Source organism: Mizuhopecten yessoensis, unplaced genomic scaffold, assembly GCF_002113885.1.
Source record: "Mizuhopecten yessoensis strain PY_sf001 unplaced genomic scaffold, ASM211388v2 scaffold3079, whole genome shotgun sequence".
In the NCBI taxonomy this organism is placed as follows: Eukaryota; Metazoa; Mollusca; class Bivalvia; order Pectinida; family Pectinidae; genus Mizuhopecten; species Mizuhopecten yessoensis.
The window spans coordinates 503,081-523,544 of record NW_018404865.1 but is presented as its reverse complement, the minus strand read 5'-3'; the positions used below and the strand labels follow the sequence as shown (position 1 = coordinate 523,544).

Genomic DNA, 20,464 nt, shown 5'->3' with positions numbered 1-20,464 from the left:
CGATGGAAAACGTGTATGTGACATTGTTCGTCGACAGGACACCGAAGACGTTTTCAAAACCTTTCAATTCCAAGTTGATAAGCATTGCTTATATCAAAAACTTTAACAGAGTTCAGAAAAGAAGAAGGTAACTTGAAGCCCACGAGGTATCCCGAAAAGTAGTTTGCTTGCCTTATAGAAGAGGCTATTTCTTGCTGCCATTATTGCATGGTGTGGAAAAAATCCATGGTAAATATGTATTTTCTGACCAGTACGTATACATACATGTACATTGGACAGTTTTTTTTTAAAGTTTGAAATTTCAAAACAAATGGCACACACAAAAGTTTGTTTTTAAAAAGAAGTTTTGAATGTGATTACTATGAGGCTTTTGTTTGACCCTTTGCAATCAGGAGTAAAATTACTTTTGATATATTATGGAGAGTCGAAACATTTTTTCAATAATTCAGTATCAATAAATCTTTTAAGATTCTTTTAGGATTGAAAAAGTTAGTTTCAAGAGTCAAATGAGAGCCTAGATTAATCTATATATGGTAAGAACCATTTATTTTAATGTGATGTTTTGTCAACAATTTTGTTCATCCATATACAAATAACAAAAAACCTGCATGATGCATCTGCATTGAAAAAAAATGCATTTTATTCATATGAGTCACAAAAATAATAAATACATACAAACTACTTAACTGACATATCAAGTTTGTGTATGAAAAAACATCTTCATGGACATTATTGTTGTGTGTTTGTATTAAATGTCAATTTAAAATCTGTTTTTGAAAAGAAAGTGTCAGTAAAGAGAAACTAGTGAGATCATATATTATTGCTATATATATATTCACAATGCTTCAATTAATTCACCAGTTGATTATTATTTTATTTTCAAAAAATAATTCTTGGATACGTGCTGTTAGGATGGAAGGAAACCAGGAGAGGAGGAATGAGTAGTTCCTAGTTTATGGGTCAAGGGAAAGTTTTTGTATTGGCCTAAAGGGATCAATGCAGAAAAGGTCATGAAAATGAGGAGAGCCAACAGATAAGTGGAGAAAATTTCAAGTTATAAAGAAAAAGTGCCGATCAGGTATGTATTTATTCTTATATATATGTATGTGAAAGTATTAGTACTCGTTCAGTTCATTAAAGAATGTATGTGGCCAAATTTGCTGAAAACAAAACTACTTTCTTCGAAATTTGAGAATTAAAAAAACACATAAAACTTATGGCAATACATGTACATTATGTAGATTTTTATTTTAAACTGTTATCAGTATACTTGATTGAACATGACCATTAACAAAGATAGTACTATAGCTATGTGACATGTTTATCTTCAAAATGGTACTTATGGTTGTTCTCTTCCCTTTTATGCAGAACATCCTTGGAAACAGATAATGACTCGCAAAGAGTTGGGAAAAGAGAGAGGAAAATGGTTGATGGTAACTACCTAGATAATATACTTTATGACAAAGGAATATATATAGTGCATCTCAGAAAATGAATCAATGATTTTACTTGATATTATATTATCAACATATTGAATTAATGGATTTTGTTGTTGTTGAAATAAAATCCTTTTTGGTTTATGCAATGTATCTATGTATACTCCTGCTTTGAATGAACTTTAACCAATATTTTATAATTTATATATGAACATGGACTTGGTGTGTGGACATATTTTGGGGATACATATGTCTATGGTAGAAGCATATGATATTGATGAATCCGCCTACTTTAGTTAAATCTCATATTTCTTTTCATTCGATTTAGATGAAAGTGATGAAAAACAGCTGGACCAGGGTTAAACTTCACCTGTGATAACACAACCTGTTGTTGGCAGCTCATGTATTATTTTTCATTAAATTGATAGGTATATACATGCATGTAAACTTTTGTAACCCTTGCATACAAATATGTTTGCATGCAAGGATTATCTTCCCAAACCATAATTTAGATTTCGGTTAAATCCTTCAGATAAGTCATGTGCTTTATTTATCTTTCATTGAAATATATAGTTTTAAAATATAAATGTTTCTGTTCTTTCAGGAAGCAAATCTTTGCCCATCCCACCAAGAAAACTTCCAGTGATGGAGAGGTGAAAATCATCAGAAAGAACAGTGCATAGCAAGGACAGATTAAGTGAAATACCCAACAGATCTGACCAACAAAAGTCACCTGTTGTTCAGTCTAGGTCACGATCAAGGTCAAAGTCAAGTTCGGCAGATCTAGACTTAGAGCGGTCAAAGTCATGTAATAGGCGATTCAGGTCACATACTAGAAGTAGGTCAAGGTCATGGTCAAATGTAGAGCAGTCAGGGGCAGGAAGTAGGTCAAAATCAAGGTCAGTAGATTTAGAAAGATCACAGCCTAGGTCAAAAATAGGGTCATCAGAACAAGACAAATGCAGATCACAAGGGAGAGACATATATCCGTGTAGGTCTACTAGAAGACAGTCACATAATGGCAGGTTCAGATTTCAATCTAGATCAAGGTCAAGGTCACGTACCACAAACACGTTTATGACTCCAGTCATACAGAGATGTATCCAGGAATCAGCCAATGGCATTTTTTTTTAGATCTCCTACATCCCAAAGCAGAGAAGAACCGTGTTCCTATATAAGGTCAAGGTCAAGAACTCGATCATTTAGAGAAAGGAGATCAAGGTCAAGGTCTCGATCAGTTAAAGAAAGGAGATCAAAGTCAAGGTCAATGTCTCGATCAGTTCGAGAAAGGAGGTCCAGATCAAGATCTGCTAGTGATAGATTTCACATAAGATCTGTCAGAGAATCGCCATTGCCAACTCAACATACCAGCACAGGTAGGAGGAGTAAGTCTGACAACAAACCCCAGGCTTTCCCAATGTCTGAAGGAAGTGAGTTGATGTGTGGTTTTTTTTCAATAAAAGGCATAGTGAATTTGTTATATTTGAAAGAGACCAGTAACATTTTATTACAGCTAAAGATGTTTTCCAAAATTGTCACTTTATTTAGTAATCAAGTTCAATAAATAATATAAATCTTTATTTCATATGGAGGGATTTCTTCATGTATTGTTTGCAAAAAACTGAAAGCAAAATAGTTTTATTCCTTTGCACATCCACTGTTTTGAAAGTCGGCATCAGTTCCGCGCTATCACAAGGAGACAAACACCAACATATCGCAGCCTCCCAAAATACACACACATACATTACACGCATGCATCTTGCACACAGGGGAGGCCGTCCTTAAATGACCTTAGCTGTTAATAGGACGTTAAACAAAATCAAACAAACAAACAAACAAAAAAAATGACAGCGAAATAATATAAGAATAAGAAAATACAAGGCAATTTATTTTAAAGTGTTTGTGTTGTCTCCTTTCATATATAATTGACTCATTATACTATTTTATTGCCTCTTCCATAGGATTTCAGAAAAGGATCATGTACCTGCTGACAGATAGGACAGAAATCCAAAACAATGCTAATGGGTGTGGCTCCATGGCACCCTCGGGAACAGAGGCAAACTTACCATCACCAGCCACCTCAGCAGAGAATCTGCATGATTTAGACAAAAAAACTGAAAACTCTGGAGGAAAAACAGAATCTGGTGAGATATGTTATTTTCTTAAAAAACAAGTATTATGTTATGATATATTATTTACATGTTTTTAGTGTTATTCAGATTTTTTTTTTTACATGTTTGTTGTTAAACATCTACTTGTTTCTAAGAACACATTATTTTTATCAGTTATCAGTCAAATTTAACGGGAGTATTATTGGATGGCACTGTCCGTACGGCGTAAACTCTTGTTTGTCCGGCAATCTTTTCCTACATTTTTCGACCGATCTCTTTGAAACTTGGTATGCATTATAATCATGATATGAAGTGGGGTCTCCATTAAAAGACTTTTGATTCCACGATTTTTCAATATATAGTAAGAAAATCTTAGTAATTGTAGAATGGCACACTTTTGTTTACTTTCTGTATGTATAAAATAAAGTAAAAGTTGTAATAAACCTACATCAGATGTGCCGATATTTCGACAGTATCATGTTAAATATTTCATGATATTTAAATCAGGTTTTTTTGTTGGATGATTTTCAGGTTGATGACAAATGATGTTATGTCAGCCGTCAACATGAAGGGGAACAAGGGGAAGCTTGAATGTGTATCAAGTTGTGAAAGGTAAGGCCAGTTTTATCACACTAGTCACTTCGCTTGCTCTGCGTCTAATGATTCAGTTTAAAAATTAATGTGGGGAATAGTAAATAATATCGCAAAACCATAAATGTACACCTTATAAACGTTAGGAGTAAAAACAAAACATGTTGAGAGTAAATAATGAGTTAATTGTTACAAGTAATAAGGCAGAGTCACTTTCAATAAAATATTTTGTATTTTTTAATTGCAGAAAGTGCCCTCAAAACACCGACGGCGAGAGATGCCACAGAGCATGCTGTGGATATGGTAATCGCATATTGTTTAAAATATGAATCAGATAGACGCGGCGGAGGGGGAGACCAAAATAAATATTGTGTTTTTTTAAATTTGGTATCTGTGTTATTGTTTGGAATTCAGAAAATGTTTTTGTGGGTTCAAACCTGTATGTATGTGACTCAAATAAAAGTTGGAGAACTGGTTGAACGTCTTGGTAAAAGGGGTGTCAAAATAAAAATAAAAATGATATCCACACTTGCCTGTACAGAATCCTGAAAATATCATTAAATAAACAGCTACATGAAGGTCAGGCTTATTCTAGGTATGTACATTTGTAATACGTTGCTTAGACGTCAGGTTTCTGACGTTTATACAACGTCAGGTTTTGACCTCTAAAAAACTTTCCTTTTCAAACAAAATCCAATGTAAATCCAACGTCAGGGTCTGATTTTGATCCAACGTCATTTGCCCACTGGGAGCTGTTGAGAATTAACAGGTGTTGGGTGTGACCAGAAAGGGGGAGTAGTAAAAGGTTAGTATGCTTGTGTGTAGCCAGGTGAGGGTAGTTGTGGTAGGAACGTTGGAGTGACAACATGTGAGCAGTGAAAGTGTAGCGGTGTATGTATGGACATGTACCTGCATATATATGTGTATAGATGTAAATATAATTAAGTACATTGTTTCATCAACGCCTAACAAGTGGCTCCGTCACACAAGANCATTCAACCAATCAGAAAGCAGGACCTGTAGCATTTAATGCAGACACCTCGTAGCCCAAAATCCACTTTTTCGTCTGGTCCAGTGATAGTTTGAATATTGCGAAGCCTGTCATTGGTTAATTTTAGTTTCAGGTTGTTAAACTTTTTAACGACAACATCACCAGAAGAGGAAGTCTCTCTTATTTCAAAGCAAAATCCACAAATTGTACAAACGTTGTCTTGTAGATAGACACGGCGTGGTGTCATGGGCGCCGCCATTTTCGATGCTCATTTGACACCTCTTGGTCTTTTAGTATAGCAAGTGTGTTCCGAAATCATTACATCATCACTTACAGAAATGCGTACGCTCTCATCTGATTGGTTAAAGCAAAGGTCGCCTGAACATGACCCTCTACGGGATGTTGTTAGATCTTCAACGCGACATATCAGTAAACGGGAGCCATGTGAAAATTATTTACTCCAGTACAATGACAAATATGTGTTTATGTAAATAGTTCTACAAGCCAAATAATTTGACGACTTTGTGTCCTTCATTGTACTAACGACTGAAGTTTAAAAAAAGGAACACTGTCAAGGAGAATGTAAAGTTTATGGTTAAAAGCAGGATTTTAATTTCTTTAATTTTTACTAGTCAGTTTTTATTTTAATTTTTTACTAATTCAAAATCAAAAATATATAATCATGTGCATTGATACATCAGTTTCAAGATTTTCTAGTAACTTTTCATCCTTCCGAAAATAACCGATGAATGCCGATGGGGTGTGACGTGTTTGTGACGTCATAGTACGATACTCTCTGAACAAAGTTAAATGCCTGTCTGTATCACATTTTAGGTGATGGAATTTTTTCACTCAGAATGCAATACTATATAAGTGTTTTTATCTAAATAAAAAAGTAATAAAACATGAAAATTGTTTTCACTATATGAAGATGTCCATGTATGTGTTGAAACGCAATTGTCTTCGTTTAAGTTGAGTTGTTAATTTGTCAAAACCCTTGATGGTAAAGGACGTGCCTCCACGTGTGTCGTGTATGCGTGCATGTGTATACGTGTGCCTGAGACAGGGTATGGTGGTGTAATTGCCGCTTTGGTATTGGCGCGGAGCTGATGCCGATTTTTAGTGCTATCTCACTGAAGTCCCATGCCGAAGGCATTCCGCCCGGTCACATTACACCATCCTCGATATGCAGGGGTTACGCACAATTTCGCTCTCTACACCCCTGGAATATGTCATGTCAATATTGAAGGCTCAGTGTGCGCCACTTTGTTGATGAGACAAGAAGACTAGTTCGATCCTTTGATGTACATCAAAAGAATCTCGCGGTCACGTAACGGTAAAGAATGACATGATTTGAAGTCAGGCGTCTCTCCTTTGCTATCTTCAAAAGACATATATCAGTCTAGTGATTGGTCAGGTCTTTTTACTTGAGACCAACCAAACAGCTATATTCGTGCTTTCAATTTTGCTATGACATATTCCAGGGGTGTAGAGAGCGAAAGTGAGCGTAGCCCCTGGATATCACTAACAACGGGTACATGTAAGCAAATTACCCTAAATGCTTAACGTTAAGCTTCCAGGGGCAATTAACTTGGAACTCGCTCCTGTTACATGTCTATATTTCAAGTGTTTTCCGTACCCAATTGATTTTGTTTACTTAGAATTGATTGGTGACATATCTACTGAATTCTTATCAAACGGGTCTGGCGGGGTATCTTCTCTCTCCTTTACAATTGAACCTTCTATTGAAGCTATACATAGTTGCAAAGTTCACATGCGTACAGTACCCACCAGCTTCCCTTTTAAATTTAAGAGACAATACAATTTAAAGTGCAACAGTTTTTCCGTTTTTTTGGTATATTTTTCCAAAACTCATTATTATTTGCTTTTTTTTTAAAGTGTACACTTTCAACTAAAATAGACTATGCATTTTAACGTCGAACATTTGTTCCGTGGTTAATTTTTGCTATATTTAAGTTATGATAGGTCTAAGTTAAATATTTAAAAAATGTCCATTGTTCTATTGTTAGTTAAATATGTGTATTTTAACATGTTTATTTGATCCAGTATCTAGCCTTCCTCTCTCAGATCCCGTCTGTCTGTTCTGTTTTCATATATTTCCAATATGAAATAGTATTTAATAATTGATGGAGAACAGGTGGAAATGAGTTGAGACTGTTCTTCTTTTAAAAATCGCCTATGTCAATATATTATTATCTTTTAATACATGTGACAACAGGAGCTCCGACGGACGGTGCATCACATAATATCTATATATCCTATATTCGTCCGGACGTTACAATCGGGAACGTTCATAGTGTCGTTTTAATACGATAAAGATCGGGACAAGTATAAGCAAAATAGTCCTAAATTGCAACAACTCAATAACTTGTTGATAAGTGGTCATTTCATCAGGTATCTCGGGTGGCTGCCACCATGCCTAGTTTTGATCGTAAGGCCTACAAATATGAGACAAAATATCATTTAAATAAAGTTGTTCCCTTGAAGAATGATGGAATCGGATAAATGAACAATTCGCATGTTTGCTACGGCTCTAAAATGACCTGTCACTGGAATGTCTTTGGAATGAAGGATGAAACCATTCAACTTTTATACTTTAGTTTCTCAGCGCCCTGGTTGTCTCCATCACATATATGTTTGCATTGGAAAAGGCTACTCGTGTTAGTAAGTCAAGCGTTTTGCTGACTGAGTCAACAGACATATTCTGGCCGAGATGCTGCTTTTGTTAATTTCCTGTCGATATCGATGTTATAAGACGACGCAGATGCACAATGTTTAGCGAATTATCTAGGGCAAAAGGCTCTCGCAAATAAGTATTTCATTTAGTTAAATTACGAAAAAGCGAATGGCTAGCGTGAGCACAGGAGAGGGTATAGAAATAAAATCTAGTTATGTGAACTTTCTGTAAACGGAATTGCTCCTTTGTTACGGTCAAACGTGTAACACACTGACATCTTCAAATGATATACATAAAAGCCAAGCCAAGCAATTACTACCATATTATATTGCTGTATGCTACGAACTTATTGAAATATCAATTTGGGCCCAGACAGGTTCGGCCAATGAAACTGTGGCAAGTTCGGACCATATAATACATAAAAGTCGTAAAATTGGCGGTAAAATCTGACGTTGCATGCTTTTTAACGTCATAATTAAGCTAATTCCAATAGGAGCCGAACTAACTCGAATGCCTTTCCGAACTTACTCAATGGCGGGGCTCGTTCGGCCAACCGATTTTCCGTCATGAAAAGTTGAATAATATTTTAAAAAGGACGTGCTGCTATACTTCCCAGAACGGACATTAATAAACATGGGCGGAACTTGTCCCGGTTACAATGTACCTCTTATTGTTATGTCGGTCTTAAGTGTCATTAGAGCATATGTTTTATTGTTATTTCTCGAATAGCTAAGTTTATCTTATCTCATTCTGAAAGAAGTATTATCTTATCCTGAATCAGTAAATATCACAGATCAACAAAAGCTACGCTCTTTGAAGGCTTTGTCTTCTCATATTGTGTAACATGCTGAGGAAAATGACTGTCAGGTTTAATAAAACTAGAGACTTTAGATTAACTTTCAATGTCATAAGGGTCAAACATATCAAATTATTGATAAAAAAACAACTCTGAATAAGCAGGATGTCTATACCATGATACATGTATATGGCCAGGACACTCCAAAAGGTGGGAGATAGAAAAAAGAATACATCTGGGAATACGTACAGCATAATTGTAAGAGTCGACTAATGTCGAAACCCCCTGCAGAATTGAGGATAAGCGTGTGTGCCGTCTACTTGAAATCACAAAACGGACCAAACTAAACCCACTGTAACCATTGCAATGTTTAGGATTTTTTTTATTTCTCTTAACTTTAACAAGATTTTTTACATATGTTTTTACAAATTTGTAATGTATCACTCATATTTTTTAATAAATTGGAAAAACAATTTAACGCCAAATGTCATGCTGTATGGCAGCGAATCAAGGATTTCCGTTAACTCTTCTAGTAAGATCTATCGGGCGGTGTATTGTCCTTGTGTTAAAATATTTCCCATTTGTATTTCGGACATCAGTAACTAAATAGATTTTCTCGATTCTCGATTTTTGGTTTGGTTTTATTTTATTTTGTTTAACGTCCTATCAACAGCTAAGGTCGTTTAAGGACGTGCCTCCATGTGTGGTGTGTATGCGTGCTAGCGTGTGTGTGCAGGAGACCGGGTATGTTGGTGTATTGCCTCCTGGTGGTAGCACGGATCTGATGTCGACTTTGTAGTGCTATCACTGAAATACCATGCCAGAGGCACCCAGCAGAGCATTCCGCCCGGTCACATTATACTGACAACGGATGAAATCGACAAGGAAATTGACTCAGATAGGTCTCCATGAACAAATATTTCTCGTTTCTGTGCGCGATGAGAAGTAGAACGAGAACAGTTGAGGCTTTCGGAGAGGTAACTCTAAGTGTGTGATGGCGAGTAGAGGTACATTTTGTAGATGGGGTTGATAAGGAAGGGAAGTAGAAGGAAAGGAGTGATAATGTTGGGAAGTATCTCTAAGTAATGACATGGGGAATCACCTCGAGTGAGGAATGAGGGAAGGTAACTCTGTGAGTGATGAGAGAAGGCAGAGAGAGAGAGAAGAAGAAGGGTGTGGGAGTGATGACGTATTGTGGTAACTGTCCCATAGTGACGCAAGTGGGAAGATGCTTTTATGATAAGATAATATTCATTAATGGTGGTCGAGGAGCTATAGCCCACACCTTTTTGTCATTTACTAGAATATACATATCCGTCATTTTTCAGACACTTATCGGTGGACAAATAATACAAGAGATTGTTATCAATAAAACACGTATTTGTTCATTATAGATAATACCACAGAGTTATATCGACATACATACACAAATCAGCTGAGGTTTTTGTAATGAAACTGATAACGGCCTTGCTTAACCACTGGAAAATCACGTTTTATAATGAATATAAGAATATCGTTTGTTTGTATCAATTCTCATAAAGTGCAATCCGTAGGTTGTAGTGTTTAGACACGTAAATGAAACACTTCAGTACAAACAGATCATTACTTTTACAGTGTCTGGACTTTGCAAGTCCCGAAAATGTCATCAGAAATAAATTGAAATTAAACCGATTCTTCGTATTGAACTTGACAAGACTATCAGAAAGCTGATATACGAAACAATGGGAAGCAATTTGCTGATCTATGATTTGCATATTGGCGTTTGAAAAGAATATTTTTTCGCGAAAGGTTTATATTTATGTTCCGATTTTAAACATAATATGATCGCAATTGGCTATGGGATTAGTGTAAGTTTTCCCAACTTATGAAGCCTTTTCCTAGAAGTATTTTACACGAAGTACATTGCAACATTCACAATATTTATGTGCATCGACATGGTCTCTGAATAGTTTTAGATCGAATAAAAGACATATAAGTTTATCTGGACCTTATTATGTTAATATCAAGCATTTATGTGACCCCGATCGTTAGTGTCAAGCGTATTTTGTCCCCTGTTTTTTTTTAATTTTTTTTTTACATGGATCATGGATTGTCGTGCATAAAGGTCTCTCCGATATCGTACGTTTAAAGCGTTTGTGCGAGCCCGATATGCATACGATTATTAGCGGGTACATGTACTTTATTTTGTATAACGCTGTCGCATTTAAACGTTATATCACAACAGGGAATCGAGACTGATTGTATTTATACACGTGGCCGTGTGAGACAAGAATCTGAATGACCCCGAGCTGCACTTACACATAATTATATTCAAACATAAATATTTTAATAATCTCGAGCAATATCTGAATTGTTCTCCAGTGGGACCACGATCTTTGCGCAGAGTTAATTCTAGAAATGGGTATATAATTGTAAATCTGTCATTTAATTGAGGACTTGCAAAGGGGCACAATCGTCAAACTATTCTAGTACCCGTGATATTAAAATGATTGACAATTCTGATTGTTTGATTACTGCCATTGTAGAATTAGTATATATCGTTGATAAGTGTTCGTAAATAAAACAGATAATCAGGAATAGATTCGTCGAATGCCTCTTCTTCACCTCATTCAAATGACGTAGGTTCCTGAAAATTGTTATTAAAAATACGCCGCTTTTAGTTTTGCACTCCAGTCGCATAGTGACGTCATCAATTACGTACGGTTATGCAAATTAGTCTGTATCTACGTGTATCTTCATCTATATACAACGGTTACTAGACATGATGTGTAAACATCGTCTAAACGCACTGCTGGCATAAATAATTATATAAACGTTAATATTGATCCACCGGACTCCGATATCAATCAGTATTATAGTTATATATATACATCTATACTGCAACTCGTTACAGTGAAGCACAGTCAAAGTCTGTAAGGGTCAACAGCGAACTGCCTGTATAAAGATCTGCTGTCTGCGCGATCATCTAACTATTTCAGAAACAGTAATTACTTGTACTGTTATCATAAGGATTTCCGAAGTCAGTGACTGTCAATAGGGGGCAAGCAGAAACAATTGAAAGAGGAATTAGTATTGCTGTATAAAAAAGGACGGCAACCTGAAGAAAAAGCAGATCTACTAAAAAAAAGTCCGGTTCTGGAAAAGACATAATTTCAAGCAGCACTAATTACTTCCTGTTTAAACGTAAGTACTACAATTAATAAGATTTGTATATTTTCACCAGGGCAAATTATCAAATTATGTTCTGTGTTTACAAATGTAAATCATTGCACGGTTATCAAAACGTACGGATGAATCTGAACGTGAAAACTAGGTCGTTTCAAGAAAAATATAACTTTGGCCATAACCGTCGAGTCTTAAAATGCAACTACCGCTAATCAGAATATTAGAATATCTAGCATCCGTCAAGCCATCACAACGGACGTTATTGGTCATGTTTGGCCTCATAACAAGTAAACAATTCAACTTGAATGTATCTACCGATTTAGGTAACAAATATGTTGGGTTTTTTTCATTGCGCATATGTAGATGCCCTATCATAGCAAAAAATTGCGTTGTTATGCAGAAATAGACCAAATATGGTGATTTTGGCAAACTAGCATGCAAAAATGAAAGCATTCGCATGTGCCAAACATTAATTCCTCTCTACAATTGAACACTGGTATGAAAATACTTACTTATCTTCTTAACCAGTTGTCGAATGAATTTGAAATTTCATATTTGCGTACTTCATTTCATCTAGATTACAAATATAACCACTGATTCTAAATCCCCGATGAGGCTGAAAATGACCCCTAACGCTTCTAGTCTTTTAGCTATCTCGCTGCCCAGCCGCGTAAATCAAGCTTCATTTTATCTGTGGTATGTAACGGGATTTGATGAAAAGCTATCAGATTGTCATCATCGACGTTAACCTGGTCAAACGACCCTAGGAGAGAGCTACATGCATGTATGGTCAGATGTCATTGAGCGAAACACGTGCATATATCCCATGTGTGTGAGCTAGGGCGAGCAGATCGTATAAATGTTTCTATTAATTGTCTATCGATCGCTACAGACACGTGGTCGACATAAGGACATGTGTTATTATTGATGTTCCTCACAAATTAAATCTTTATTAGACAACTGATAAAAAGTATTAGAATAATCAGCCAAGGATGATGCGGTGGGCTCGTGAACTATTTGTTATTGGAACAAATACATTGGAAAAAGAATGCTTAAATATGGGTTTCCTTTGCCTTTGTATATTTCATTATTTTTATCATGATTTTTCTGTTATGAAACAAGTTGTTGCTTTTTAAATTTCTTCAAAATGCCACTTAACGACGCGTATCTTTGTTGGACTTCATGACCAGTCTGCGTTTTTAAAAAAAGATGTTGTAGAAATTACCTTGGCTACAACATGAACATACAAAACAGTAAAATCTAAGTACGTAGGCAAACATGCGCTGTTGTTTGAAGACTGTCATACCATGGCCACTGTCAAAAACTGTAACTGTATTTTCATTAATGCGTATTTTTCCGATATGTCGATAGACTTGATAAATCTTTCTGAAAAGAAGCTCACATCTCACAAACGAAATGAAATGGTCAATATTTTATGTACGAACTCCATCACCCACCCCCAGGTGAAATTCGTAAGTTCTCTAGTGGTCAATTTGCATGCAATGGAACACGGATTGTTAAGTTCGACGAAATGTAATTTTTACGGGCTCATCATGAGTTCAAAGCGTTTGTTTTCATTGTTGATATAATTCTCGCACTTATTGGAAAGTGTTGATTTGTTGCCACAGTGGATAGCGCACTCGGCTTTCACAAAGACGGCCGGGGTTCAATTCCTGAGTTTATATTTTATATGATTTCACCGGGGGTATCTATGGTAATATTTGAAAACAAAATGTAGGAAATAAACGGACTACTTTATTCAGTTAGAGTAATGATTTGATTATTTTTATTCAGAAAATGGACTTTTGGACCAAGTCGGTTTGCTGTGGTGCGTGTATATTTCTCACCCTACTGACACTAATGGTTATGTCTACAGAGAGCCTACCAACACACGACAGGCCTGGAACGATACAGGTACGACTTACTACAATGTGTAAAGAGACACGTTGTTCTACTTCCGGAGAGGTTTGGTAGAGAGAGAAGTGGACTTATTAATATTCGAGGGAAAGTCTGTTTTATTCCAAATCCTGAGAATTTAAAAGATTCATTTACTATTGTCAATTGTTTGGTCTCAAATACGATCTTTGCGCTTTTACCTGCAAATACTTTGTGAGTTGTATTGATTACCATGTCCATCGTTACAAGTTGGATCCTATCTACGTTGTACCTATACATTGTACTTGCCTTGTACATCGTGCGAGGCGACCAAGGTCAATACTAAATTTGTACATTCCAGCTATATGTCCCCATATAAAGACTACAAAAATATATTCCATTCATAGGGCTATGAAAGCAATATTTGTTTGATGATTTCAATGGCTGTACATATAACATACCGAAGTTGTAAGGAGAAGGCTTATATAGGCTTTGCCTGATGCCCTATCCCTTTGCATATTTTTTGCAATAAAAATTGTTAAAATGAAAATGAAAGCAATTTAATTTGTATCAATTGCACGCTTATTCTCTTACCTCACTTAAATTTTGACTATCATAAATAGCAAACATTTATATGACTTAAAGCTGTCCAAGGAATGTCGATAGCACGTAAGTTACAGAGGCTTGCACGTCACAAATGTTAAAGAAAACTTACACTTAGATACATGTATATAAATGCATTCTCTGTACATATGCATATTGGACGGGCTTTTGAAAATTGTCACGCCGGTATAAACGCAAATCGGTTAGTTCTATGTATAACATGAGTCCTAACTTTGTACCATATGTTGTATTGAATTGTATCAAAACCAACGTTTTCAAAATGATTTTTATGCGTTCGAAACATATTTGAAGCGTTCGGTTTCCTCTGCTGTTGACTGAAATGTCGTTTATAGTACGTTTTATCTAACTTATAGTGCTATCATTTCTATACCAGAATAACTTGTAATTAAGTTAAAGGGTGTGAACTGTATATATTTTCCCATTGTCATGTCGGTATGAAAATTCGTGGCACGCATGCAATTCCTAAGCGCATGAGCGTATTCTTAATATGTCGGGAAAGTACAGCATGTACATTTAATATCGATATTCCGGATTTTATATCAGCGACGACAAATATCAAAGCTATCGTTGTGTTCTCGTGTACCTCTTTTTTAACGATCTTATCCTCGATGCTCCAGGGGTAACGGTCACTTACGATCTCTGCACCCCTGGAATATGATGTCATAGAAAATTTGAAGGGACGCGGTTAACATTTGGATTTGTCTCGGGTTAAAAACACTCTGACCAATCGCTGGGCTGATACCCATTCTATGAACATAACAGAGGAGCGACAACCGACTTCAAACAAGTCAATTTTACTGTTACGCGACTGCGAGATCCTTTTTTGCTGTACATCAAAAGCTTAAACTAGTCTTGTCTCATCCACAAGGTGGTCATCGTCGATATTCCAGGAGTTACGCTCACTTTCGCTCTCTTCACCCCTGGAATATGGTGTAGAAAAATCGAAGGCACGCGGCTATCAATTTGATTGGTCTCATGTAAAAAAAACACCTGTCCTTTAAAGATTTTGAAGGAGCGACTTTAAGGCCAGTACATTGTTTTCGTCCCATCTACAAAGTGGCGCACACGATGCCTTCGATTTTTCTATGACATTCCATGGGTGCAAAGAGCGAAATCGGGCGTAACCCCTAGAGTGTCGAGGATGCAACGAGTATACTTAATCAACACATCAATTAATACTTCAGTTTTATAATTGCATCAATATAGTCGATGTGACGTCATGTTCATTGTTTAATTTTACTGTTTTTGTCAGTAAGCTTATTATGCATACCGATTCCGGTTTTCTCTGTCACCGTTGAACGTTTTGAAGGTTACGTGTATTATAACCACAATAAATGGCACCTTACAACACCTTGTCACAGTTCAAATCCGCTAAATAAGAACAGCCGTCCGGCTAACTCAGTCAAAGTACGAGGGCTGAGATATGACGCCTTGGATTACATCTTTTGTTAGCCAATAAGCATCTGATTTTTAATCGCATGGTATATATACTGATTCATTTCTAAAATGTATAATCTCTTTTTATTTCATGTAACAATGTTTAACAGATTATTATTTTTCAAAACTAATTCCAGGAGAACATTTTCAATCGAGAGAGGCGATCCGCTGTGGACAGAGAACTTGCATCGGAACTCTTCACTCGTGGAGATTTGAATGATGATAACCTTCTTTCGTCATCAGAAATAACCATTTTCTATGAAAACGTCATTGGCTTCCCGCCAAATCTCGCGACATTTATGGCAACGGGATTCATGAGGAACGGGGACAACAATGGCGATCATCAACTCAACTTTGACGGTACGTACCAAGGGAAAACGATGTTGACTACCTTCACGCCTGAGTAAAATTTCTGCTCGTGCTTTTCTGTGAAACTTCACAAAACAAGTATCGTTTTTTCGTTTTTTCTTCTTTTGTATTTCATGTACCATGGGTATGAGGTAAAACAATCAGTCTAAACAAATAAAAAAAAATAAGCCCTTGGTACGAACCCTGGTGGTAAACACACAGTTGATTAGTTTTTGGTTTGTTATATTTTCATTATTTTTAGCCCACCCTCATCTGATGGTGGGCTATTCTTAACGCCCAGCGTCCGTGGTCCGTCCGTCGTCAGTCGTCCGTACTTAAACAATTCTTGTTATCGCTATTTCTCAGTAAGCGCTAGAGGGATCTTTCTCAAATTTGACTGATCAGATTAACAAAATGGCCGATAGGCAGCCATCTTATATTTTGACAATAAAGGTTTGTTATAGTTATTTCGCAATACGTACTGAAGAGATCCTTCCCACATTTTTTATGTAGGTTCCCCTTGGTCTGTTGTTGTGCATGTTGAATTTTGAGATTGATCAGATAAATAAAATGGCGAACAGGCAGTCAACTTGGATTTTGACAGTGAAGGTTTGTTATCGCTATTTCTCAATAAAGACTGGAGAGATATTTCTCGCATTTGACATGTACATTTCCCTTGGTCTGTAGTTGTGCATGTCTTCTTATGAAACTGATCGGATAAACAAATCTTTGACTATGACCATTAAGATTTGTTAGTGCTATTTCCCAGTAAGTACTGGTGGGTTCTTTATCAAATTTTATATGAGGTTCCCAACGGTCCTTTATTGTTCATGTTTACTTTTGAGACTGACCAGATAAACGAAATGGCCGACAGACGGCCATCTTTGATTTTTGACATTGAAGGATTGTTATTGCTATTTCTCAGGAATATCTTGAGGGATCTTTCTTTGTAGGTTCCCCTTGATCCATAGTTGTGCGTTTTCGGGACTTATCACAAAACCAAGATGGCCGACAGCCAGCCATCTTGAATTTGAGAGTTTGTTAGCGCTATTTCTCAGAAAGTACTGGGGGGATCTTTCTCAAATTTCGCATGAAGGTTTCCAATGGTTCTTAGCTATGCATATCATTTTTTTGAACTAATCACAAAACCAAGATGGCCGACAGCCAGTCATCTTGAAATTAAGAGTCAAGGTTTGTTTGCGCTATTTCCCAGAAAGTACTGGAGGTATCTTTCTCAAATTTCACATGAATGTTCCCAATGGTCCCTTGTTATGCATATAGTTTTGTTCAGACTAACAACAAAACCAGGATCTTTCCCAAACTGCACATGAAGTTTTCCCATGGTTCTAAGTTACGAATTACAAATGTAGGGACTGAAAGGAAAACTAAGATGACGTACAGCTAGCCATCTTGAATTTGAGAGTTCAAGTTTGTAAGCGCTATTTCTCGGAAAGTACTGGAAGGGCCTTTCTCAAATCAAAAGACTGATTAAGATGGTTGAAAGGCAAACTGATCAAATAGATAAAAGGAAAAAAGAGAAAAGATCAAACTGACATAGAACTAATAAAGATGGTAAAATGGTGAGCGCCAAGATCCCTCTGGGATCTCCTGTTTATAAAGAATAGTTTATCAAAGTTATAGTGATTTAGGAAAATTAAGTTTCGAATACTGTGCATAGCTTCACTTTAGACATCGGTACGAGGATCTTTAAGGGACTTTACAATGTATGGCCTTACTTAGGTCCTTTTTTCAGGGGGATCTGACTCATAAAGAGATAGTCAGTACTCCATGTCACTGTGGACGTGAGATATGTTTCATTCCGTACAAGGATGATAATTTACAATTGAATCATTAGACGACACGCACGAAACGACACCGACAGAACACATTTAATATCAATAAGGGACATGGGTTAATCAAAATTACAGATCAACTATGATAGCTAGAAAAGATGCGGAACGCACCCAATAGTCAAACATCAGCTATACATTTCAAATTAGCTATTGTTGGAAGAGAAACAATGTATGACCCCAGAGAGTGTGCATACAGATACCACATCCTTTCTAAAACTTGTACTGCGATTGCAACAAACAGAAAAACACTGCAGGAGAAATAATAATCAATTGAATCCGAATTCATCATTGACTACGCGTGGTATTGATAAATGAGTAAGGCTAAATGAAGTGTATTGACGCTAAAAGCGGCGTTTTCTGTGCCTGTGTTATATTGCAACCAGAAACAAAATTATCTTGATAAAGGAGGGTGACTCTACACAGAAATATAAAAGTCGGCCTTACGATTATCTCTAGTTACATTTTAACTTAACAATTTAACATATGGAAGTTTTATTCTGAGCAGAAACAAAAGTTTCTGCACTAAAGATCTTATCCTAACCCGCAGAATAATGCTCATTAAGGGTAATTTTTGGATTCATGCCAATGTCTCATTTTTAAATTTGAATGACTGAATACACAAGTGGTGACGTCGCCATAAAGTGTTGAGGCTATTGAAATCGCAAATATCTTAATGATTTTCTACTTTTATTATTACAGAGACAATGGATGCTATCCGGATGATAGAGGGGTGATGCGCGGGAGAAACTGTCACGTGACTCGTTGGAAAATTTGTTACGTGGTCCGTGGGAGAAATCGTCAGGTGTTGGGTGGAAGCAAACGTCACGTGACGCGCAGGAACACTGTGGAACAGTAATATGTTGACGTCATGGTTTTTAATGGAAACAAAACATCGAGAGCATTACGGTTGTCGAGATATCTGAATTAAAATATGTCTAAATACAATGCCATGGAATCGATAACTGACTTAGAGAAAGAGATTGGAGTTAGAAAAGTGAGCAAAAACAGAGAAACGCAAACTGATTGATAATGCCTTAAAATTGTTTGACGGCAATTTATTCTGAAATTACTAGTTTGGTATAGACATTCAAACTTGTTAACATCGCGTACTATGTTCAGCGACCTCCCTTGTCTTTTACGGATGTAGCTATTTCTCTGAAAAACTTTAAAAGATTTAAGAGTGCATGAAGACACCTCAAGTGCCATTTCTATACGTTTTAAGTTTTACTCGTTACCGCCCCGGTAAGTTCAGAATTTATCCTCTAACCCACTCTGACCTTGAAAAGGCTCCGGACCTCCATTGTTGATGACCAGTCGACTGTCGCTTACAGTTAATGAAAGGAACTTTTATAATTGATAAAGATTTTGCTGGACTGTGAATTTCAAGCGAAGCCATGCGTATCATATGTGCTGTTGTTAATATGTGACACTGTATGAAATAAATTTTGTTTTATTTTGAGAAGAGAAAAATGATAATAAAAATAAAATAAAAATCCTGACCGACTCGAATTACATACGTGTATGAGACGTTGATTCAATTCAGTGCATACGCTGAGAGGTCTTACATGTCTGGTCTCGGTTGCGTATGAATGATACGTTATATAAAACACAGCCGATGTATTGGTGTAAACCTGTTAAAATAGCTGTAATAGCTCTATAAATAACCATTGATGGTGTCATTTTTTACCGCAAATTGATTTAACCCCATAAAACGAGTAAAATCACTGCAAACACGTCAGGTAAGGTCCAAATATATCTGTAACAATTTATCGGGTCCCTTCGGTCTCTGCTACGGGTGGTCCTCCTTAATAAAGGTACGGGTGGTCCTCCTTAATAAAGGACTGGTTAATTTCTCGTTTTTACATTTACGGCCTTTGTTTCATGGAGTCATGACTATTCGTTGACCCGGAGCTTATCACGTAAAGCCTTGTCTGGTAGCATTAAATTAGTCCGAAATAGCAATGGGCATGCGCTGCTTAAATGGATATAATAACCAACAAGTGGCATGGGTTAAAATATGAGATAAGTCTTTCTAAAGATGGTACAAGGAATGACCAGGTAACCTATCTGGTAATGCAATACACTTTTCATGCTGTACTGTCAACCTTTATCGCTTATGTGAAGTTAACGTTTTACCCGGGAGCCTCAGGTACAAACAACACCAGAAATAAACAAAGAATTCACATGGGACAAAGACGTCAGTAACAGTAGAAAACAATAAAAACAGTCTAAAATTCTGCTTATTAAATATTAAACAGACTCCGAGATAAAGGCTTAATTTTGGATATGTATCTGTATACAGATGAGTAACGAAACTCAAGGTATAAAATTAATAACTTAAAAGAATATATTAAACATTACCCCAATTGACCCTCATAATTAAACTGGTACACAATATATATATGTTAATTAGGTTCATCTAGTCTTTTAGTTCTAAAGTATTGTACTGACAATGATAATCTGATCCAGTGTTTTGTTACTACATTCAATAGCGCAAACATTAAATACTCTACCGAGTTCACGCATGACTGAATACCAA

At 36.4% G+C, this 20,464-nt stretch overlaps 1 protein-coding gene and 1 long non-coding RNA gene across 2 annotated transcripts; both read left to right on the top strand.

The window, feature by feature from the left end:
* The first annotated feature begins 300 nt into the window (after positions 1–300).
* On the top strand, positions 301–4,505 carry LOC110446941. The gene is made up of 6 exons (XR_002462521.1): positions 301–1,078; positions 1,369–1,433; positions 2,041–2,866; positions 3,398–3,580; positions 4,079–4,159; positions 4,386–4,505. It is a non-coding gene; the product is annotated as an uncharacterized LOC110446941 (long non-coding RNA).
* A 7,093-nt stretch (positions 4,506–11,598) lies between these two features.
* Positions 11,599–19,382, top strand: LOC110446940. The gene is made up of 4 exons (XM_021492288.1): positions 11,599–11,806; positions 13,583–13,702; positions 15,862–16,084; positions 18,625–19,382. Exons 2-4 carry the CDS (start codon positions 13,586–13,588, stop codon positions 18,657–18,659), a joined length of 375 nt encoding a protein of 124 aa, XP_021347963.1. The 5' UTR covers positions 11,599–11,806; positions 13,583–13,585; the 3' UTR covers positions 18,660–19,382.
* The last annotated feature ends 1,082 nt before the right edge of the window (positions 19,383–20,464 follow it).